This window comes from Elephas maximus, chromosome 7, assembly GCF_024166365.1.
Source record: "Elephas maximus indicus isolate mEleMax1 chromosome 7, mEleMax1 primary haplotype, whole genome shotgun sequence".
NCBI classification, from domain to species: Eukaryota; Metazoa; Chordata; class Mammalia; order Proboscidea; family Elephantidae; genus Elephas; species Elephas maximus.
In genome coordinates this window covers 118,922,647-118,947,028 of record NC_064825.1, presented here as the reverse complement: position 1 = coordinate 118,947,028, position 24,382 = coordinate 118,922,647, and the positions used below count along the sequence as shown (strand labels likewise).

Below are 24,382 nucleotides of genomic sequence, written 5' to 3'. Positions count from 1 at the left end.
TTCAACAGACAGAAGTTTATTCTGTCACAGTTTAGGAGGCTACAAGTCTGAATTCAGGGCACCAGCTCCAGGAGAAGACTTTCTTTCTCTGTTGGTTCTGGGGGAAGGTCTTCATTATCAATCTTCCCTGTTCAAGGAGCCTCTCAGCGCAGGGACCATGGATCCAAAGGATGCGCTGTTCTCCTGGCTCTTGTTTCTTGGTGGTATGAGGTCCTTGTCTCTCTCCTCACTTTTCTCTTTTATATCACAAAAGAGATTGACTTAAGATACAACCTAATTTTGTAGATTGAGTCTTGCCTCATTAACATAACTGCTACTAATCCCACCTCATTAACATCATAGAGGTAGGATTTGCAACACATAGGAGAATCACGTCAGATAACAAAATGGTAGATAATCACATAATACTGGCAATCATGGCCTAGTCAAGTGGACACATAATTTTAGGAGGACACAATTCAAACCATGATAGGCACCTTTGGCCTGAGGCTTAATGGCAGAGTGTGGTGTCTAGAACACTTATTGGCAGAGCTAAAAGAGCTTTGCAACACTTGCCTAAGCAGGGCGGAGGCCAGGCCAAGGGCCAGGGAGAGACCTGTCTGTGGGCACAGCTGAGGAGAGCCCGTCCTGATTGAAGAACTGTACCTTGAGTGTTCCTGAACCTGAATTGTAATCTGTTACTTCCCTAATAAACCCCCTAATCGTGAGTAGTGTCTGTGAGCTCTCTATGACCATTGCAATGAATTTTGAACCCAGCAGAGAAGTAGAGTGTGCCGTGGGAGGGACAGATAGCGTTAGAAAGAGGAGGTATATCTGACTTCCACCTCATGGGAATCAGCCTTGTGCTGATGCTGCTGGTGATTCTCTCTCCCCCTCATCAAGTTAGAGGAGGTCAGGTGCCACTGCCATGCCATTTTTACAGGTACCATGGCAGAAGCATCAAGAGGAGAGAGACCAGAAGGGAGGCTGGGAGCAGCATGGAGGGTCCTGGTGACACAGGACTCGGGGGCCATTGTAGGGGGTCTGTATATTTCCCTGAAGGTCATGGGAACCCTTTCAAGGGCAGTGACTGGGTCAAATCTGCATTTCCAGATCATTCTGACTGGATGGTGGGGCCATGTACTGAGGGTGGAAGGGTTGGAGGGGCTGATGGTGACCTGGGCTTCAGTGATGGCAGTGGCCGGGGAGGGCAGTGCACGGAGACTAGAGGGTAGGTGTCTTGGTTTCCTAGTGTTGCTGTAGCAGAAATACCACAGTTGGTGGTTTTAACCAACAGGAATTTATTTTCTTACAGTTTAGGAGGCTAGAAGTCCTAATTCAGGGCACGAGCTCTAGGGGAAGGCTCTCTCATCAGCTGGAGGCAAAAATCCTTGTCTCAGCTTCTCTAGCCCCCGTGTTCTTTGGTTCCTTGGCGATCTCCTTTCTATCTGTCTTCCCTCCGTTTGTCCTTTCATCTCTGTGCCCAATCCGCTCTTTTTGTGTCTCAAAACTGATTAGGTTTAAGACACATGCTACTCTGATAGGTCTTCATTAACTTAACAAAGAAAACTCCATTCCCGGCTAGGATTACATCCGAAGGTACAGGGGTTAGGATTCCAACATACATTTTGGGGGACACAGTTCAATCCAATGGCAGTAAGAACCACAGACATGCAGGAGGGTTGTATGCAAAGGGAGACGCAGGAGGCAAACTGCTATCTCCAGTTTTGTGGCTTAAGGGACTCGGTGAACCCCAAACCCATTGCCATCATTCTGACTCACAGTGATCCTATAGGGCAGAGTGGAACTTCCCTATAGGGTTTCCAAGGTTGTAATCTTTACTGAAGCCAACTGCCACATCTTTCTCCCATAGAGCAGCTGGTGGGTTCGAACCACCAACCTTTCAGTTAGCAGCTGTTATGGATTGAATTGTGTTCTTCCAAAAAATGTGCCTCAACTTGGCTAGGCCATGATTCCCAGTATTGTGTGATTGTCCACCATTTTGTCATCTGACATGATTTTCCAATGTGTTGTAAATCCTGACTTATGATTTGATGAGATGGGATTTGTGGCAGTTATGCTAATGAGGCAGGACTTAATCTACAAGATTAGGTTTTGGCACATTGAATTCAGATTTATAGCCTCCTAGACTGAGAGAACAGATTTCTCTTTGTTAAAGCCATCCACTTGTGGTATTTCTGTTATAGCAGCACTAGATGACTAAGACAGCAGCTGAGCGTTTAACCAATGTACCATTAGGGTTCTTCAACCCTGATGGTGGTGCTTTACTGACATAGGCAACAATGGAGGAGGGGAAGGAAGGTAATTTTCAGCCACTTGAGATTAGCATTGAGCACTCTTTGTCTCGGAACCAAAAAAACCAAAACCATTGCATCAATTCCAACTCATAGTGACCCTATAGGACAGAGTAGAACTGCCCCATATGGTTCCCAAGGAGTCCCCGGTGGATTCAAACTGCCGACCTTTTGGTTAGCAGCCATACCTTAACCATTACGCCACCAGGGTTTCCATTGTCTCAGAAGGTAGAAAATAATAGGTCTGTATCCATCTTTCTGGCTGTAGTCTCATCCACACTGGCCGTCCTTCAGTTCCGCATATTCTTCAGGCTTCCTCCTTTGCACGTGCTGTTTCTTCCTCTTGGCGTTGATAAATCCTATCCTGACATGGAAATGTGTATTCTCATCATAGCACAAGCGTCTTCCGGAAGGACGCCTCCGTGTCTTCCTGCCGAGGTCAAACCTCCCTCCCCAATTATATGTTCTCATAGCACCATATACCTTTCCTCCATGGCACCTTTTATTTATTACGATTACACTTAATAAGTGATTACTGGATTCACCTCTGCCTCTCTCCCACCAGACTTTGTGTTCTCTGAGAGTACAGACTGTGTCTTGTTCACCATTGAATTCCTAAGTGCCATATGCAAATGTTGTTTTTTTTAAAAATTGAGATACAGTTCAAATACTACGAACTCCACCTTTTTAAAGTGTGCAGTTCAGTGCCTTTTAGTTTATTCACAAAGTCATGCAACCATCCTGGTAAACCAGTTGCCGTCGAGTCTATTCTGACTCATAGAAACCCCATGTGTGTCAGGGTGGAACTGTGTTTCATAGCGTTTTCAGTGGCTGGTTTTTTGGAAACAGATCACCAGGCCTTTTTTACGAGGCACCTCTGAGTGGACTTGAACCTCCAACCTTTCGGTTAGCAGTCTAGTGCATTAACAGTTTACCCCCCAGAGACGTGCAACCATCACCACTGTCTAATTGTAGAACATCTTCATCACCCCAAGAAGAAATCTCATACCCATTTGCAGTCACTACTCAGCCCTGGGCAACCACTACTCTACTTTTTGTCCGAATGGATTTGGCTATTCTGGACACTTCATATAAATGCCATCATATATAGTACGTGGTCTTTTGTGCCTGGGTTTTTTCACTTAGCATAATGTTTTCAAGATTCTTCCAGAATCAGTACTTCAGTCCTTTTTAAGGCTGAATAATAGTCTATTCTATAGATATACCACATTTGCTTATCCAGTTGATAGAAAATTGGGTGATTTGGATTTTTCGGCTATTAGGCAATGAACATTCATAAGTTTTTGCGTGTGTAGATGTTTTCAGTTCTTTCAGGTATAAATCTAGGAGTGGAATTGCTAGGTCATATGGTTACTCTCTGTTTAGCATTTCAGAAACTGCCAGACTGTATTTCCAAAGGGGCTATACCATTTTATTTATATTTCCCATGTAAAGGCTTTTAACAACTATTTGTTAAGGTGAATAAATAATTTCCTGCACTATAAATGGGTACTGTTGTTTCCAATTTCCAGCACTTTACAGACAAGAAGGGTGAGGTTTGGGAAGTTAAGTGACTTGGCCAAAATCCCACAACTGAGCAGTGGCAGAGCCAGATTTGTTCCCAGGCTGTCTAACTCCAGAGCCAGGGCTCTTGACCTCTAGGCTGAGAAGCAAAGACTCTAGCTAGGAGGCTGCCAGAAATCCAATGTGATGGGTAGTATCTGGGGAACAGCACAACAGTTCGTTGTATTCTCAAAGGATCCTGGTGGCACAATGGTTAAGCACTCAACTACTAACCAAAAGATTGGTGGTTCGAACCCACCAGCGGCTCCAAGGGAGAAAAGACCTAGCAATCTGCTCCCATACAGATTACAGCCTAGGAAACTCTATGGGGCAGTTCTACTCTACCCTATAGGGTCACTGTGAGTTGAAATTGACTCGAGAGCACACAACAATTCAAAGGCATCCATGATCCTCTAGGGTTAGAACCCCTGATCTAGGGCCCTCTGTGCTGAGCTAAGCAGTTTGACCTTGATCTGGAAGTTCTCAAGCCCAGCAATGCCTTTTAAGAACACAGTCCAGGATGGGATTGCTTCTGGGAGTGGAGAAAGAGGTTGATAAGTCCTGTTGAATCTGACATGGAAATGTGCCTCAGATCTCTTCCCTTCTTTAATTTCTTCTTTCACTCCTCTTTTTTTCCCCCACCCCCATCTGAACTATTACAGTGGCCTCCTAATTGCTTGACCTACCTGTGGTCTCTTGCCTTTCCGTTCATTAAACACACACACCCGACAATAGCGAGCCCCTTCATTAAAAACAAACAAAACCAAAATAAAACAAAAAAACAAACTCCAGGAGTTCTTCATCAAGTATCTCACAACACTGGAAATCCCTGGCCTAGCAGAGGTCATTCCAAACTGACCTCAGCCTGTATTTTCCAGCTCATTTCCCATCACTGCATGTCATTTATCCAACAAACGTTTGTCGCAGGCTGGTGACATCAGGTACTGCGGTAGGTAGCAGGCATATGAATCACCTACAGCATGGTTCCTGCCTCTAAGAGATTTCTATCTCATGCAGAGGGCTAGGCAACGAAAGTGATGCTTCTATATCAGCATGAGGTGAGGACTCCAATTCAGATAAACACAGCATTTTGGGAGAGTACAGAGGCAGAGCCTAGATCAGAGCCAGCTTCCAGACAGAGGTGAAGCTTGAGCTGAGTTGTGAAGGAGGAGTACGCTTGCAATGAAGAAAGGAATCTGTCACTCCCACAAGAAGGACTAGCAGGTGCAAAGGTAGGGAGTGGTTGAAATCAACAGGCTCCATGTGTCATTCCACAGGTGCTTACTGAGTGCCTCGGAGTTGCAGGCGCTGTTCTGGTACACAGTGAGGCCCTTGTGCTCCTGGAGCTGACAGTCCATGACGGGAAAACACAAGAATGTGGGTTGGAGATGAGGAAGGGCAGGTGTGCCAGCCACAGGTGCCCATGGACCCCTGAAGCCCACAAAGGGGGGTCCGTGGAGCCCCTGACATTGAATATAAACGTGTGAGTGTGTTTATGTCCACACATGCATTTTCAGGTAAGTAGCTTCATAAATCACCATGTGTCTGTCAGTTTGTTGTACTGTGGTGGTTAGTGTGTTGCTGTGATGCTGGAAACTATGCTGCCAGTATTCAAATACCTGTAGGGTCACCCATGGCGGACAAGTTTCAGCTGAGCTTCCAGACTAAGACGGTTTAGGGAGAAGGACCTGGCGGTCTACTTCTGAAAAAAGTTAAAGTTAGCCAGTGAAAACCTTATGCATACAGCAGAGCATTGTCTGATACAGTGCTGGAAGATAAGATGAACACTCCAGGTTGGCAGGCACTCAAAATACGACTGGGAAAGAGCTTCGTCCTCAAAGAAGAGTCAGCCTTAATGATGTAGATGGAGTCCAGCTTTTGGGACCTTTATTTGCTGATGTGGTATGACTCAAAATGAGAAGAAACAGCTGCAAACATCCATTAACAATCAGAATGTGGAATGTACGAAGTATGAATCCAGGAAAATTGGAAACAGTCAAAAATGAAATGGAACGCATAAACATCAATATCCTAGGCATCAGTGAGCTGAAACGGACTGGTATTGGCCATTTTGAATCGGACAATCATATGGTCTACTATGTCAGGAATGACAAATTGAAGAGGAATGGTGTTGCATTCATCATCAAAAAAACATTTCATGATCTATTCTGAAGCACAATGCTGTCAGTGATAGGATAATATCCACAAGCCTACAAGGAAGAACAGTTAATATGACTATTATTCAAATTTACACACTAACCACTAAGACCAAAGATGAAGAAATTGAAGATTTCTACCAACTTCTGCAGTCTTGAAACTGATCCAACATGCAATCAGGATGCATTCGTAAGTACTGGTGATTGGAATATGAAAGTTGGAAACAAAGAAGGATCGGTTGTTGGAAAATATGGCCTTGGTGATAGAAACTATGCTGGAGATAGCAACTATACACATGGTCCTCGCCAGATGGAACACACAAGAATTGAATGAACTACATCTGTGGAAAGAGACAATAGAAAAGCTCAATATTATCTGTCAGATCAAGGCCAGGGGCTGACTGCAGAAAAGACCATCAATTACTCATATGCAAGTTCAAGTTGAAACTGAAGAAAATTAGAACAAGTTTTCATGAAAGCCAAGTATGACCTTGAGTATATCCCACCTGAATTTACAGACCATCTCAAGAATAGATTTGACAGGCTGAACACTAATGACCAAAGACCAGACAAGTTGTGGAATGACATCAAGGACATATACATGAAGAAAGCAAGAGGTCATTAAAAAGACAGGAAAGAAAGAAAAGACCAAAATGGATGTCAGAAGAGACTCTGAAAATTGCTCTTGAACAGAGAGTAGCTAAAGCAAATGGAAGAAATAATGAAGTAAAAGAGCTGAACAGAAGATTCAAAGGGCAGCTCGAGAAGACAAAGTATTATAATGACATGTGCAAAGAGCTGGAGATAGAAAACCAAAAGGGAAGAACACACTTGGCATTCCTCACACTGAAAGAACTGAAGAAAAAGTTCAAGCCTCGAATTGCAATATTGAAGGATTCTACAGCGAAAACATTAAACAATGCAAGAAGCATGAAAAGAAGATGGAAGGAATACAGAGTCACTATACCAAAAATAATTGGTCAACATTCAGTAATTTCAGGAGGCAGCATATGATCAGGAACTGATGGTACTGAAGGAAGAAGTATAAGCTGCAGTGAAGGCACTGGTGGAAAACAAGGCTCCAGGAACCAACGGAATATCTATGGAGATGTTTCAACAAATGGATGCAGTGCTGGAAGTGCTCACCTGTCTATGCCAAGACATTTGCAGAACAGTTATCTGGCCAACCAACTGGAAAGGATCTGTATTTATGCCTATTCCCAAGAAAGTGACCCAACCAAATGTGGAAATTATCAAACAATATCATTAATATCACATGCAAGTAAAATTTTGCTGAACATCATTCAAAAGTGGCTGCAGCAGTATATAGACAGGGAACTGCCAGAAATTCAAAATGGGTTCAGAAGAGGACGTGGAACCAGGTATATCACTGCTGATGTCAGATGGATCCTGGCTGAAAGTAGAGAATACCAGAAAGATTTTTACCTGTGTTTTACTGACTGCAAAGGCATTCGACTGTGTAGATCATAACAAATTATGGATAACATTGCAAAGAATGGGAATTCCAGAACACTTGTGTTCCTGAGGAACCTGTACATAGATCAAGAGGCAGTTGTTCGAACAGAACAAGGAGATACTGTGTGGTTTAAAGTCAGGAAAGTTGTGTGTCAGGGTTGTATCCTTTCACTGTACCTATTCAATCTGTATTTTGAGCAAATAATCCAAGAAGCTGGATCCTGTGAAGAAGAACAGGGCATCAGGATTGGAGGAAGACTCAGTAACAACCTGGATTATGCTGATGACACAACCTTGCTTGCTGAAAGTGAAGAGGACTTGAAGCACTTACTGATGAAGATCAAAGACCACAGCTTTCAGTAGGGATTACACCTCAACATAAAGAAAACAGAAATCCTCACAACTGTACCAATAGGCAACATCATGATAAACAGAGAAAAGACTGAAGTTGTCAAGAATTTCATTTTACTTGGATCCACAATCGACACCCATGGACGCTGCAGTCAAGAAATCAAAAGACTCGTTGGGTTGGGCAAATCTGCTGCAAAAGGCCTCTTTAATGTGTTGAAAAGCAAAGATGTCACCGTGAAGACTAAGGTGCACCTGACCAAGCGATGGTGTTTTCAATCGCCATATTCATGTGAAAGCTGGACGCTGAATAAGGAAGACAGAAGAAGAATTGATGCCTTTGAATTGTGGTTTTGGCAAAGAATATTGAATATCCCATGAACTGCCAAAAGAAGGAACAAATCTGTCTTGGAAGAAGTACAGGCAGGATGCTCCTTAGAAGCAAGGATGGTCAGACTATGTCTTACATACTTAGGACATGTCATCAGGAGGGATCAGTCCCTAGAGAAGGATATCATGCTTGGTAAAGTAGAAGGTCAGCGAAAACGACGAAGACCCTTAATGGGATGGATTGATACAGTGGCTGCAACAATGGGCTGAAGCATTAACGGATCATGAGGATGGCACAGGACCAGGCAGTATTTGTTCTGTTGTACATAGGGTAGCTATGAGTTGGGAACCGACTGACTGGCACATAACAACAAGAAAAAGTCACACATACACAGATATTATTACTTTCATTAAAGGTTAATAAGATGGAGAAGAAATTGTGCTCAGAATTTTACCTGCATCATAGCCCCTAATTCTTCCCTGCAACCCTTTGAGGTTGGTACCCGAATTCTGGAGGAGGAAACTGAGACTCAGAGAGGTTAAGTAACTTGTCCAAGGTAACCCAGCTAGTCAGTTTCAGAGTCGAGACTCGGTTCATCTAACTCCAAAGAAACCCGTGTCATTTGACTTCTCAGAAAACACCCCAACTACACAGTTCAAAACCCCTTCCCAGCCAGCCCTGCATCTCAGTCAGGGGCTCCAACGGAGTCCTTCTCTGTTTTGACCAAGGTTGCAGAGGACGCTGCTTGACATTCGCCTATGGGGCAAAGGAGAAGGTGAGGGTGGGTGGCGAGGTGGAAATTGTAAGCACTGGGGCGTATGACTGGGGCTAGTAACTAAGGACCGGCGGGCGAGTCACGTGGGCGTGAAACTCGACCTAAGGGGAGGGGAACGGAAGGGAGCCCCCGCCCCCACTTCGGGGCGCAGCCCGGGACGGGTGTAAATACAACTGTCGTCCATGCTCCCCTTTTCGGATCGTTGGCGCCAAGCGGGTTCCTAGCTCCCCGACTTCTTCCTAGGGGGCAGAGGAGGCAAGAACACCGGACTGTCTGGCTGAAGCGCTGGGAAGCCAGCAGCGCCTGTGCAGCTTAAGGCCGGGCCGGCGGGACCCCAGACGCCTGGCGTGTGGACGCGCCGCCCCGGCGCTTCGCTCCCTGAGGCGCCCGAGGCTGCAGGGGGCGCGTTCACGCCGCTCGGAGGTGAGAAGCCGGTGGGGGTAGGATTCCGGGCTGCGTGTCCTCTGAGCCACCTGGGCGGGCTCCCTCCGACACTCCCACGCTCCCCATAGAAAGCCCGTTACCTCAGCCAGTGGTCCCGCGGCTCATTGTCCGGTCTCTCTAAGCGCGCCACCCCCGCGAGCGAGTCCCTCCCTCTCATTTCCTCAGGGCCCTCCGACTCTCCTCTTCATCTCGCGCCCCTTCTTACTTCACTTCCTCTTGTCAGAGTTGGAACAGACCTCCGGGAGAGTTAGAAGCTAAAGCCCCATTTCACAGACGGGTGAACTGAGGCCCCCAGGGGGAAGTGGCTCGGGTTCTCCTCCCCTCCCTCCTGTTCTTGCACTCCTGCCCTTCCCTGTCCCTTGCCTTTCTGCTTTCCTCGGTCTCACCCCCTCGCGGCTCCCCGCCCGCCTGTTCCCCTTCCCGCCCCTCCGCTGCTTGCGTCCCGTCCCTCCTGCGGTGGTTGCCGCGACCGCGGCGGGGGGGAGCTCCGGCTCCTTCCCTCCCTCTGGTAAACACACCCGCCCGCCCGTCCGCCATCCAGCCCATCTGCCGCCACTGTCCTTATAAAGTCAGCGGCAGTCGGACTTCCTGCCCGAGCCCCCTCCCCGGACCGGAGGGGCGGGCTGCCGGAGGCGCGCAGCGCGCAGCCCGGCGTTCTGCCGAGTGAGTGAGGGGCGCAGGGGGTGCGGAGGGCTGCAGGGCCGCCGGAGGGCCAGCCCTGGGTCTCCTTCCACGTGGCAGCTGCTGGCTTGGCCCGAGAGACTGTAGGGACATGGGTCGCTGGCTGTGGAAAGGGGAGGGCTTGCGCTTGCCCGACCCCAGAGTGGAGGAGTCGTCTTAGAGCTGCAACAGGAAGGGGGGCTCTTAGGTAGCTTCAGACTTCCCCTTCCTCCTCCTGCCTGTTTCTGGGGTCTTTCCTGGCGCAGGAGGCCGGACACGGGCCAACGGGGGTCTCAGCGTGCGCTCTGCCCCTTGCTGAACTTTGGGGACTTGGGAAAGTGCGGGTCTGGCCCCGGGGAGCTTGGCTCCCCGCGCCCTGGCCCGGGTAGGAGAGGCCGGCAGCGCGCCAGGAAGCTGCTGCGCGCAGACAGGACCTTCCTTGTTTCCGATAGTGGCGCGGCGGGAGCCCAGCGCCGCGTGCGCCCCTGGCACTGCCAGTGCGCCCGGAGCCGGCTCGCCAGCACCCACTGGGAAGCTCAGGGCTCTATGGGACCTCCATGAAGGGCCCGTCGAGGGCTGGCCCAAGGGGACGCAGGCGCCACCAGGATGCAGGACCCTTCCGTGGGGCTGCTGGGGAGACCATCGTTCAGCTTTCTGTTCCTGTGCAGGCTCGCGGCCAGCATGGCCCCCACGCTGCAGCAGGCGTACCGGAGGCGCTGGTGGATGGCCTGCACGGCGGTGCTGGAGAACCTCTTCTTCTCCGCCGTGCTCCTGGGCTGGGGCTCCTTGCTCATCATGCTCAAGAAGGAGGGCTTCTATGCCAGCCTATGCCCAGGTATGCCCAGAAGGGGCTAGGAGGGCTGGGGGAGGGGCAGCAGAGGGGGAAGGCGGAAGCCGAAAAAGACAGGTGGTCGAGGGGACAGAAAGCAGGACTACTCAGGTCAGAGCATCGGGCTGGGAGTTGGATGGCATCTCGCCCTGAGCTCTTCAGAATTCAGGTGGAGAATGGGTGGCCTTCTGCCTAGTCTACTCCTTCATCAAATCCGGTAGTCGCTGAGCACCAGCACGGTGCTGGGCACCCAGGTCCTGGGACTAAATGGCAAAGTCCTAAGCCCCTAGGAGCCTCTCTGGTCTAGGGCAGAATGGAGACTTCTGGAAGGAGAAGTGCTGCTCAGTGTGGTTAGGGATTTCTTAACAGGGCTTTTGTAAGCCTGAATGGGAGTACTGAGTGGTAGAAACGGTTAATAAGGTTGGAGGTTCAAGTCTACCCAGAGGTACCTTGGAAGAAAGGACTAGCCATCTAATTGCGAAAAATCAGCCATTGAAAATCCGGTGGAGTACAGTTCTACTCTGACACACATGGGGTGACCAAGAGTCAGAGCCAGCTGGAAGGCAACTGGTTGTTTTAAGGCTGAATAAGACAAAGGAAAGCCTTATAAAGTGGAGTTTGATTGTAGAGGCTCTGCACTCTTTGTTTTTCAGGACCTATTTTTTTATAACCCCCCAGGTCTTGAAAAGACCCTTTTGCACAAAGTTAATAGCCTCATCTCCTTTAGGCGTGGTATTTGTGGTTGTTGTTAAGTTGCCATCAAATCAATTCTGACTCCTGGCGATCTCATGTGTGCAGAGTACAGCTGCCCCATCAGGTTTTCAAGGCCACGATCTTCTGGAAGGAGATCACCAGGCCTGTCTTCTGAGGTGCCTCTGAGTGGGTTTGAACCGCCATCCTTTTGGCTAGTAAACCCGTTGTCGTTGAGGCAATTCCGACTCCTAGCGAGTCTGTGGGACAGAGTAGAACTGTCCCCTAGGGTTTCCAAGGTAAAGTCGAACTGCTCACCTTTTGGTTAGCAGCCGAGCTCATAACCACTGTGCCACCAGGACTCCTTTGGTTAGTCGTGGAGCTTAACTGTTTGCATCACCCAGGGATTCCTGGCCTTTCTGGAGGGTCTTATTTACCCTTTTAATCACCTTGGCTTTGTGTGAGTGGTCCAGAACCAGGGAGCTAGAAATCTGGCATTCCATGGAGCAAAGCCAGCTTGGATTCAAATCCCAGCTTCCAGGGCTTTTGCCAACTAAGTGACATCGATGAGTCTCTTAAACACTGAGCTTCAGTTTCTTGGTTTGAAAAACTGGAATAATCTCTATCTTGTGGGAGTTTTGTGAGCATCCACAGTGCTTGATAAATGTTAGTGTCCTTCTTGGCTTCTCCTGGCTCCTCATTTTGGCTTCCTGTGGGCATCTGCCTTGGCTGTGGGAGAAAACCAGTGCCTTGGGGGTGCAGATGTGGGGAGGTGGCTGAGGGGAGTTTTTGTTCTCTGCTCTGGACAGCATGTACTCCACCCTGGGGGCTACCTTGCCCCTGCCAGGCTTATCTGTAAGGAGGCAGCAGGTGGCACCAAATGATGGCAACTGGCCCATAACTCCTGGTCCTAATTACAAGGACATGGGGGCCTGAGGAGATGGAGATTAGAGTTGGCAGCTGGGCTGGGGAGCAGGTTGGGTGGGGAGGAGCAGGCCTGGGAAGGAATGATAGGGGTTCCAGGGTGGCTGAGAGGACCAAGTGGAGGGCTGTTGGAGGCCTCGTGGGTGAGTGGAGGCAGGCAGTTGACATCCCCTCGGGGTTGTTTACCTTGGAGACTGGAGAGGCCCTGCCCTCTGTCACCTAGTAGCCTTGATGCCTTTTTGCTGTCCACTTGGTAGCATCTTCCTGCCTTGTCCATCGGGTGGTGTTGGTTTTCCTTTAATCAACTTTAACACCAAAAAACAACCCAAACCCACTGCCATCAAGTTGATTCCAACTCATAGCGATGCTATAGGACAGCGTAGAACTGCCTGATAGAGTTTCCAAGGAGCGCCTGGCGGATTTGAACTGCCAACTTCTTAGTTAAGAGCCGTAGCACTTAACCATTGAGCCACCAGGGTTTCCAAAAAACCAAACCCATTGCCATCCAGATTTCTGACTCACAGATTAATTTATGTTCAAGGAATCTTGGGTGGCGCAAACAGTTAAGCTCTCAACTACTAGCTGAAGGGTTGGTGGTTTGAGCCCACTCAGAGGTGCCTTGGAAGACAGGCCTGGGGATCTGCTTCCCAAAGTTCACAACCTTGAAAACCTTATGGAGCACAGTTCTACTCTACACACACGGGGTCACCATGAGTCAGAATTGACTCAACAGCAACTAACAACAATTTACGTACATTTTGATGAGGTTAGACAGATTTATGCCCCCAAGTAACCACCGCCACCATCAGTATTTAGAACATTTTCGTCACGCCAGAACATTCTGTCTCCCGTTTGAAGGCTCATCTCTCCACCTGTGCTTTTCGAAAAAATATAACAATTTTATTGAGATATACTCTTAGTTAAGGGACATTGGTGGTTCAGTGGTAGAATTTTTGCCTTCTATGCAGGAGACGAGGAATCAATTCCCTGCCTGCAATGCACCTTATGCGCGGCCACCACCCATCTGTCGTTGGAGGCTTACATGTTGCTATGACACTGTCTTAGTCATCTAGTGCTGCTATAACAGAAATACCACGAGTGAATGGCTTTAGCAAAGGGAAATGTACTTTCTCACAGTCCAGTAGGTTAGAAGTCCAAATTCAGGGCGTCAGCTCCAGGAAAAGGCTTTCTCTCTCTGTTGGCTCTGGAGGAAGGTCCTTGTCATCAATCTTACCTTGGACTAGGAGTTTCTCTGCACAGGGATCCAGGGTCAAAAGGACACAATGTGCTCCCGGTGCTTCTTTCTTGGTGGTGTGAGGTCCCCCTGTCTCTCTGTTCACTTCTGTCTTTTATATCTCAGAAGAGATTGGCTTAAATTGTAGATTAATCTTGTAGATTGAGTCTACATAACTGTTGCTAATCCCATCTCATTAACATCATAGAGGTAGGAATTTATAACACGTAGAAAAATCACATCAGATGACAGAATGGTGGACAGTCATACAATACCGGGAATCATGACCTAGCCAAGTTGACAGATATTTTGGAGGGACGCAATTCAATCCATGACAATGCTGAACAGGTTTCGTCAGAGATTCCAGACTAAGGCAGACTAGGAAGAAAGGCCTGGTGATCTGCTTTCAAAAATCAGCCAGTGAAAGGCCTGTGGATTGTAACAGTCTGATCCCATTGTGCATGGGGTCACCATGAGTTGGGGGCCCACTTGATGGCAGCTAACCACCACATTTGTACCTTTAGTCTTCACAACAAATCTGTAATGTCAAGGAAAAGCAAAATGAAGCTCAGAGATGCTAAGTAATTTGCCCAAGGTCTGCAGTTAATAAACAAGGAACAGAGTGAGGATTCAGCCTCAGATCTGACTCCAGAACCTTTCTACTAGGCCTTATGGGAACAGTTTAGACATTTCCGACCTCCAAGAGCTTAGAGTTCTCCTGGGAGCGTCCAGCTATAGTCAAGACAACCAGCTAGAGCCCGACACCTAAGGGTGCTTTTGGTGAATGAAACTGTCGACTACAGGAAAATGAACCATCAGGACAAGAAAAGAACCACTGAACTGGGAGGCAAAGGAAACAGGAACGTTTGTGTCTGCTGTGTGTGTGCCCGCGGCCGTTGTCAGAGCCAGTGTCTACCACTACCCTCTTTTTGCAGATAGGATACTGGAACCTCCGTGAGTTTCAGCCGAGATTGGAACCCAGCTCAGTCTGACTCCAGAGCCGGAACGCTTACCATAATCTGGTTTTATAGTGTTTCCCAGACCTAGTTATTTGCAGTCCACATCCATGATTTTTACCGTATCTGTATATCACTGGTACTATTCATTGCTTAATGTTGTTGGTGTTGCGAGCAGTTGAGTCGTTTCTGACTCATGGCAACCCCGTGTGTGACAGAATACAGCTGCTCCATAGGGTTTTCTTTACTGTAATCTTTACGGAAGCAGATTACCAGGACTTTTCTTTCATGGTGCTGCTAGGTGGGTTCAAACTATTAACCTTTTGGATGCCAGCTGAGCCCAAACTGTTTGCACTACTCAGGGAGGGACCTGTTTACTTTCTTTTTAAGTCAGCTCTTTTTATCTTTTTTTAGATTAGCCTTATTCTAAAGTATCTTTGGAATCCTGGGTTTGATGCTATACACACACACACGTGTACACACACGCGCGTGTACACGCACACACACAAACAGAAATCATCCATGTTGTTGCGTGCCATAGAGTCGATTTCGACTCATAGTGACCCCACAGGACAGAGTAGAACTGTCCCATAGGGTTTCTTATTTCTTAGGCTGTAATCTTCACGGGAGCAGATTACCAGGTCTTTTCTCCTGTGAAGCCACTGGGTGGGTTTGAACGGCAGACTTTTCAGTTAGCAGCCAAGCCCTTAAGCATTGCATCACCAGGGCTCCTGTATGTCATATATATACACACATATTTCTTTAATACACATTCACATAACTAATAACTATGAAACATTGGTAGTTCAGGGGTAGAATTCTTGCCTTCCACGCAGGAGACCCAGGTTCGATTCCTGGCCAGTACACCTCCTGCGTAGCCACCACCCGTCTGTTAGTGGAGGCTTGTGTGTGGCTATGATGCTGAACAGGGTTCAGCAGAGCTTCCAGATTAAAACAGACTAGAAAGATAGGCCTGGGGATCTACTTCCTAAAAAATCAGCCAGTGAAGACCCTGTGGATTACAATGGTCTGATTCACAACTTGTCATGGGGATGGTGCAAGACCAAGCAGTGTTTTGGTTTGTTGTGCATGGGGTTGACATTAGATGGGGGCTGAGTCAATGGCAGCTAACAACAACAATATGAAAAATGAGAAAACATTTCATGTACCACCTAGACCCAACTCGAGTGCCTCATATGCTATATATGCCACACTTGGGGAAGCTCGGTTTCCCTGGCTTCCAAACCCAACTCTCACTAACTTTCTGAATAATTTCTCCCTGTTCCACTCCATGCCTCACTATTGTTGTTAGGTGCTGTCGAGTCGGCTCCGACTCATAGCAACCGTATGCACAACAGAACAAAACACTACCCGGTTCTGAGCCATCCTTACAATTGTTTTTATGCTTGAGCTCGTTGTTGCAGCCACTGTGTCAATCCACCTCGTTGAGGGTCTTCCTCTTTTCCGCTGACCCTGTATTTTGCCAAGCGTGATGTCCTTCTCCAGAGACTGATCCCTCCTGACGATGTGTCCAAAGTATGTAAGATGCAGTCTCACCATCCTTGCTTCTAAGGAGCATTCTGGTTGCACTTCTGAGACAGATTTGTTCGTTCTTCTGGCAGTCCATGGTATATTCAATATTCTTCACCAACACCACAACTCAGAGGAGTCAATTCTTCTTTGGTCTTCCTTATTCATTGTCCAGCTTTCACATGCATATGATGCGATTGAAAATACCATGGCTTGGGTCAGGCGCGCCTTAGTCTTCAAGGTGACATCCCTGCCTTTCAATACTTTAAAGAGGTCCTCTGTTTACCCAATGCAACGCGTAGTTTGATTCCTTGACTGCTGCTTCCGTGGCTGTTGATCGTGGATCCAAGTAAAATGAAATCCTTGACAACTTCAGTCTTTTCTCTGTTGCTCATTGGTCCAGTTGTGAGGATTTCTGTTTTCTGTATGTTGAGGTGCAAGCCATACTGAAGGCTGTGGTCTTTGATCTTCATTAGTAAGTGCTTCAAGTCCTTTTTACTTTCAGCAAGCAAGGTTGTGTCATCCACATAACTCAGGTTGTTAATGAGATGCCCTGTTCTTCATATAGTCCAGCTTCTCAGATTATTCACTATACTCATCTATAAAAGCCGGAGAGTTGGATTTCAAAGACACCTTCTGCTGTAATTAACATGGATAGAGGCCTAAGAGGTCATAACATCTTGGGCTGGCTGTTCTTTTGGTTGGTTCAAAAGTCTGACTTGATCCAACCACTCAGGAGTCATCAGGTCTCTAGAACCAACTCACAGTAGCTGGAGTCATAGTAGGCTGATTGATAAACCAGAGAAACTAATGTATTAATTGACCTTGAATCTTTTGCAGTCTACTGGGCTGGAGTTCTCTGTTAGTAGAAGAGCACATTTCCTGGCTAGCACTAGTGTATACTTGGAAAACTTATTAAGCTGGCTGCTTCAGAACAGAGAGGCCGTGATGCAATAGGAAAAAGTATTAGCTTTGGAGATTGTCTTGAGTTTGAATGTGAGCCTGCTCATAAGCAGCTGTGTGACTGTGAAGTGCTTTGCTTCTGGGAGCCTCACCATCTGTATAAAATGGGGATCATTATACTCACTGTGTAGAGTTGTGAGGGTTAAATCAGATACAGTGTGCAAAAGCCTGGTACATAGAAACCAAACCAGTTTTTATTGCATTGATTCCAACTCATGGTGACCTCGTGTGTGTCAGAGTAGAACTGTGCTCCAGAGGATTTTTAATGGCTGATTTTTTTGGAAGTAGATCACTAGGATTTTCTTGGAGTACCTGGGTGGTATAAGTGATTAATGCACTCTACTGCTAACTGAAAGGTTGGTGGTTCGAGTCCATCCAGAGACACCTTGGAAGAAAGGCTTGGTGATCTACTTCCGAAAAATCAGCCATTGAAAACCCTATGGATCCCGTCTGGAGCAAAGGAGAATAAAGAAAACCAAGGAAATATTAGCCCAAAGGACTAAAGGACCACATGAACCAGAGACTGTACCAGCCTGAGGCCAGAAGAACTAGATGATGACCAAAAACCGCTCTGGCAGAGACCACAAGAGAGAGTCCTGGACAGAAGAGGAGGAAAATGTGGAACCGAATTCAAATTCACAAAAAAAGACCAGACTTACTGGTCTGACAGAGACTGGAAGAACCCCCGCGACTACGGCCCCTGGACATTCTGCTAACCCAGAACTGAAACCTTTCCAGAAGTCCACTTTTCAATCAAAGATTAGACAGGCCTGTGAAACAAAAAATAACACACATGAGGAATATGCTTTTTAGTTCAATCACATATATGAGATCAAATGGGCAACTACTGTCCAAAAGCAGGATGAGAAGGGAGGAAGGGACAGGAGCTGGACGAATGGACATAGGGAACCCAGAGTGGAAAGGGTGAGCGTGTGGTCACATTGTAGGGATTGCAACCAATGTCATAGAACAATATGTGTGTAAATTTTTGAATGAAAAATTAACTTCAGCTGTAAACTTTCACCTAAAGTACAATAAAATTAAAAAAAGAAAACTGTATGGAGCACAGATGTGCTCTAACACACATGGGATCACCATGGTGCCTAGTAGGTGTTCATTAATTGAGAGCTAGTGGGACTATTTTTGAGGGAAATTATCATTTCATTATGAAAGACTTTGGAGCTGGGACAGTGTCTAATTCAAGACCTGCAAACTCAAATACTGATGGGGACCAGGTAGATAATAATAATTGGGCAAACCAGTGCAGATGTAAAATGGCAAATGTCTGGGAGCTAAAAGAGAGGTGAGGACGTGGGTGATCTTGAAAGGCAAGCCATGGTGAAAAGGGGTGGCCTCCACTCAGCTCCAGCAGTGGCCGGATCTTTTGACTTTTTAAAGAGAAGCCAGAGATCTGGATTTTTATGTAATATGTCCTGATTTTAAACTGGCACCCAATTAAAATTTACAGCACTGTAAGGGTCAACACTGTGAGCCAAGCAAAACCTGTGGGGGTCAAGGCTGGTTGCCTGTTTACAGCCTCTGGTCTAAATTATCTTTTCATTTCTTCCTGCTTTGCCCACTGTCCCAACACAGTGCCTGGCATGCAGTAGATGCCCAGTAATTGTATGTAGAATAAACAAACGCAGACTAAACCTGGCTTAGCCGTCAAGGGCCTCTCCAATAAATCCTGCTGACTCCTCCAGTTATATCAAACCAGTCCAGGAAGGCTGAGATCATCCACTTCTGATGCCAAATGCCAAATGTGTGGTGGATAATAAATCCCACTCCACATGCCAGCTGCATCCTGTAGAAATCTCACCTTCTCTTCCCTGCTCAGTCCAGACCCCAGCTGCTCTACATAGCCCTGTCTCATCGCCATTCACCCAGGCCTAGGTCATTGGGTACCGGCCCCTTCTGTTTCTCAGGTGCAATAATCCATTGGAATGACTCACAAGCTCCAGGGCAAGGGCTGTCTTTAATCTAGCGGAAAAAAGGAAAACACATAGAGTGAGGTCAGGGAAGAGGCTTGGTGCAGAGCTTCCATGTACTCACGGGTCGTGGTTACACTCCTGAGAGCAGATATTTTCTCTCCACACCCAGGACGATTCACTGAGTCTCTGTCTTCTGATGCCTTCACTGGAAAGCCTCATTACATGGCCATGACAGATTATACCGTCCTCCTGAGGCTTAGTCATCATTGGGCCCCTAGGTGGTCCCTCTTGGTGTGGTCAGCACCCCCTCATTGGCCTCTGGTGTGGTTGGGCTCTCAGGAACCAGGACCAAAGGCCAAATTGTTAACTGCAAGATACATCTATTGGTTCCATCCCATCTGGAGCAAAGAAAACCAAAAGAACAAGGAAAATATTAATCCAAAGGACTAATGAACCACAGCTTCCACCAGCCTGAGCCCAGAAGAACTAGGTGGTGCCTGGTTACCACCACCATCTGCTCTGACAGGGATCACGATAGACTGCCCTGGATAGAGCAGGAAAAAAATGTGGAACAAAATTCAAATTCACACAAAAAAGTCCAGACTTACTAGTTTGACAGAAGCTGGAGGAACCTCTAAGACCCTGGCCCCCAGACACCCTGCTAATGCAGAACTGAGGCTAACTCCTGAAGTCCACCTTTCAGCCAAACATTAGACAGGCCTATGAAACACACAGTAACACACATGAGGAATGTGCTTCTTAGTTCAATCAAGTATACGAGACCAAACGAGCACCATCTACCCAAAAGCAAAGATGAGAAGCCAGGAAGGGACAGGAAAGCTGGATGAATGGACACAGGAAACCCAGGATAAAAACGAAAGGGGGAGAGTGCTGACACATTGTGGGGATTGCAACCAGTGTCAGAAAACAATTTGTGTGTAAATTTTTTTGAATGAGAAACTAATTTGCACTGTAAACTTCCACCTAAAAAAAAAAAGCACGATAAAATTAAATGTTTACTGCAGGAGGGTGCCACACTTCACACTGGCAGAGAAATGAACAGTGACCATAAAGATCACAAAATTACAGGACTGGCCTGAACCCCAAAGGCTGTGTGGCCTAAACCTCTAACCACTTCCTCCAGGTGTCAGAGCATTCTCTCAGCCTCTCTGGCACCTGGCACCGATGGGGAATCCCCCGTACCCAAGGCGGTCCCTTCTCAGGTTGGCCAGCACTCAGTATCTGAAAGTTCTTTATGTTAACACGCAGAGCAGTTCACTCAAGCACACTCTTTGGATACTTGAAGTCAGGAGTCATGGTCAGCGTCTGAGTCTTAACCCAGATATACCCCTCTCCCAAGCATCCAGCCACTAAAAGATCCCCCTGCTTTGTTCTCTTATGGCACCTGCCACTCTTGCACTCAGCATCGGTTTGTTTCCTGATTTATTGTCCAATGTAAGCCCCACACAAGTGGAGCGCTCCCTGGCCTATTCACTGTGGGGTCCCCAGCACCTAGAATAGGGGCTGTCCATGTGGTGACCCTCCAGGAAAACTATCATCTTCCCTTCCTCCACTATCCCAGAAGCAATGCCCCTTTGCCCACTCTCTCAGTTGAATCCTCCTAAGGAGCCTATGGTTTAGGCATTCTTGGCTCTCTTTTGTAGATAAAGGGGCCTGAGGCTCAGAGAGGGAGCCCCTTGTCCAAGGTTGCACAGCTGGTAAGGATGGTGGTGAGAATTCAGACCCTGGTAGGTCCCCAAACCAGGTGTGTCCTGAGCTTGCCCTTGGCCATGCTGCCTAGTAACAAGTCAGGGAGGGGGCAGCCACCTCGGGACTGAGCACTGAGCATAGTGAAATCACCCTCCTTCCCCGTCCATGAGCCTTTCTCATGAACTAGTCACAATTCAAAGTCGGAAGTTTATCTTAAGGACAAGTGGAGAGGTTTTATTAACTCACTCATGGCGCTGTTGTGAGTGAATACAGTGACCGTTTAGAACAGTGCCTGGCATGTAGTAAGCCTTCAATAAATATTAGCTGTTATTATCAGCATCCCCCATGCATCTGTCAGTTTGTTGTACTGTGGGGGCTTGTATGTTGCTCTGATGAAGCCATGCCACCAGTTTTCAAATACTAGCAGGGTCACCCATGGCGGCCAGGTTTCAGCTGAGCTTCCAGGCTAAGACTAGGAAGAAGGACCCGGCGTCTACTGAAAAGAATTAGCCAGTGATAACCTTATGAATAGCTCCAGGAATTGACGGAATACCGATTGAGATGTTTCAACAAATGGCTGCAGTGCTGGAAGTGCTCACTCGTCTATGCCAAGAAATTTGGAAGAGAGCTACCTGGCCAACCGACTAGAATACGACTAGAGATCCGTATTTATGCCTATTCCCAAGAAAGGTGATCCAACTGAATGCAGAAATTATCAACCAATATCATTAATATCACACACAGGTAAAATTTTGCTAAAGATCATTCCAAAGTGGCTGTACCAGTATATAGACAGGGAACTGCCAGAAATTCAAGCTGGGTTCAGAAGAGGACATGGAATGATGAGGGATATCATTGCTGGTGTCAGATGGATCCTGGCTGAAAGCAAAAAATACCAGAAAGATGTTTACCTGTGTTTTACTGACTATGCTAAGGCATTTGACTGTGTGGATCATAACAAATTATGGATAACATTGTGAAGAATGGGAATTCCAGAACAGTTAATTGTGCTCATGAGGAACCTGTACATAGATCAAGAGGCAGTCATTTGAACAGAACAAGGCGATACTGTGTGGTTTAAAGTCAGGAAGGGTGTGTGTCAGGGTTGTATCCTTTCACCATACATATTCGATCTGTATGCTGAGCAAATAATTCGAAACACTGGACTATATGAAGAAGAACAGGGCATCAGGATTGGATGAAGGCTCATTAACAACCTGCATTATGCAGATGACACAGCCTTGCTTGCTGAAAGTGAAGAGGACTTGAAGCACTTACTGATGAAGATCAAAGACTACAATCTTCAGTATGGATTGCATCTCAACAAAAAGAAAACAGAAACCCTCACAACTGGACCAATAAGCAACATCATGATAAATGGAGAAAAGACTGAAGTTGTAAAGGATTTCATTTTACTTGGACCCACAATCAACGCCCATGAAAGCAGCAGTCAAGAAATCAACAGATACATTGCATTGGGTAAATCTGCTGCAAAGGACTTCTTTAAAGTGTTGAAAAGCAATGATGTCACCTTGAAGACTAAGGTGACCTGACCCAAGCCATGGTATTTTCAATCACCTCATATGCATGTAAAAGCTGGACGAATAAGGAAGACCACAGAAGGATTGATGCCTTTGAATTGTGGCTTTGGCGAAGAATATTGAATATCCCATGGACTGCCAAAAGAACAAACAGATCTGCCTTGGAAGAAGTACAAGCAGAATGCTTCTTAGAAGCAAGGATGGTGAGACTTCATATCACGTACTTTGGACATGTTATCAGGAGGGATCAGTCCCTGGAGAAGGACATGCTCGGTAAGGTAGAAAAAAAAAAAAAGGTAGAGGATTAGTGAAAAAGAGGAAGACCCTCAATGAGAATGGATTGACACAGTGGCTGCAACAATGGGCTCAAGCATAACAATCGTGAGGATGGCATAGGACCGGGCAGTGTTTCGTTCTGTTGTACATAGGATTGCTGTGAATTGGAACTGACTTGACAGCACCTAAGAGCAACAATTATCAGCATGTTGTTTATTGGGGAAGCTTTCTCTAAGTTTTAAGTGAATTCTTGTTACATCCTTTAGAGCACCACTCACTGACTTTGTGCCCAGATTTGGAGGTGCTTCCTGGTGGGGGTCCACAACCCCTTAAACTTGGAAATGGAGTGAATATTAAACCAAAACTAGTTGCTGTCAAGTCGATTCTGACTCATGGCGACCGCATGTGTGTCAGAGTACAGCTGTGCTCCACAGAGCCTTCAGTGGCTGATTTTTTGGAAGTAGATGGCCAGATTTTTCTTCCAAGGTGCCTTTGGGTAGACTTGAACCTCCAACCAAACAGCAGATCGCGGTAACCGTTTGCGCCATGCGGGTGACTATTATCATGTTTGAGCTAGTTGAGAATTCAGATTGAACGTGTGACTCTCGTAGGGTCAGACCATAATTTATGGAGCACCCTCTCACTAGAGCAGGCATGACTCCAGGCCACCCCCAAAGTCACCCACTTGGCAGTAAATTGTAGGCATGGAATTTGAACACAGGACCCCGACCTGGCCGCTCTCCCCTGTGCCCAGCTACACCTGCTCATGTGCTAAGTGCCCTCTTCCCCTTCCTCAGCTGAGAACACCACCAACATCACCCTGGACAAGCAGCCCTTGTGGCCAAGCTGTGACCTGCAGGACGAGATGCTCAACCTGGGGTTCACGATTGGTTCCTTTGTGCTCAGTGCCACCACCCTGCCACTGGGGATCCTCATGGACCGATTTGGCCCCCGGCCAATGCGGCTGATAGGGAGGTGAGCTGGCTGGACTATGGGGGCTGGAGGGTGCTGCCAGGAAAGGGGACTCAGACTATTCCTAGGTCAACCCCTCTGCTGTCCTTTTGTCCCCACAGCGCCTGCTTTGTGGCATCCTGCATCCTTATGGCCTTGGCCTCTCGGGACACCGAAGGTGAGATGTCTGGCCTCTCCTTCCCCCACGAGAAAAGAATGGGTGGGATGAAGGTGGGCGTTTATTTACCCTAGCTCCTGCCCTTGGCCTCCCCCAGCTCCCCGAATGCCCTTATCCACGCCTCTCCCTCTTCCCAGTTCTGTCTCCATTGATATTCCTGGCGCTGTCCCTGAATGGCTTTGGTGGCATCTGCCTAACGTTCACTTCGCTCACTGTGAGTATGACCACCAGGCCTGGCAGCCACCCAGTAGTGGGTGGGGGGGTGAGTGGGGGAGGAGCCCAAATTGCACAGGTGTGAGATGATGCAGGCAGAGGCTCAGAGCGGATGTAAGGCTGGGGGGTGGGGTGAGTGTGTGTGCTACTGGGGCAAACAGCACAAACGAAAGAGGGGAAATGTCCTTACCTCCCTGGAGCCTATACCTGGCGGTGGGGGAGCAGGCGCCCAGTAAACAAGTAAATGAATAAATTAATGTCAGTAGTCATGAGTGCTGGGAAGAAAATAAAACGGGGTAATGTGATAGTGCTGGGGAGGGGGTAGCTTGAGACTGTGCGTGTGCGTGTGTGTGTGTGTTTGCCGCGCTGTGGGAGAGTGTGTGACGCCGCCGACTCATAGCGACCCTAT

At 47.4% G+C, this 24,382-nt stretch overlaps 1 protein-coding gene and 1 non-coding gene across 5 annotated transcripts in view; both read left to right on the top strand.

Moving 5' to 3' along the window:
- The first annotated feature begins 9,044 nt into the window (after nucleotides 1–9,044).
- The window catches only part of SLC43A1 (solute carrier family 43 member 1), a 34,317-nt gene continuing 18,979 nt past the window's right edge, over nucleotides 9,045–24,382 (top strand). Inside the window, exons 1-6 of one of the 4 annotated variants that reach the window (XM_049891986.1) lie at nucleotides 9,649–9,664; nucleotides 9,929–10,050; nucleotides 10,716–10,882; nucleotides 23,429–23,606; nucleotides 23,705–23,760; nucleotides 23,898–23,974. In XM_049891986.1, the coding sequence (XP_049747943.1) occupies nucleotides 10,729–10,882; nucleotides 23,429–23,606; nucleotides 23,705–23,760; nucleotides 23,898–23,974 (465 nt within the window). In that variant the 5' untranslated portion in view covers nucleotides 9,649–9,664; nucleotides 9,929–10,050; nucleotides 10,716–10,728. Of the gene's footprint in view, nucleotides 9,367–9,648; nucleotides 9,665–9,928; nucleotides 10,051–10,697; nucleotides 10,883–23,428; nucleotides 23,607–23,704; nucleotides 23,761–23,897; nucleotides 23,975–24,382 lie in introns of those variants that run through there. The other 3 variants (XM_049891985.1, XM_049891983.1, XM_049891984.1) reach the window with 3 other exon arrangements.
- On the top strand, nucleotides 15,476–15,546 carry TRNAG-UCC (transfer RNA glycine (anticodon UCC)). Its single transcript has one exon. It is a non-coding gene; the product is annotated as a tRNA-Gly (tRNA).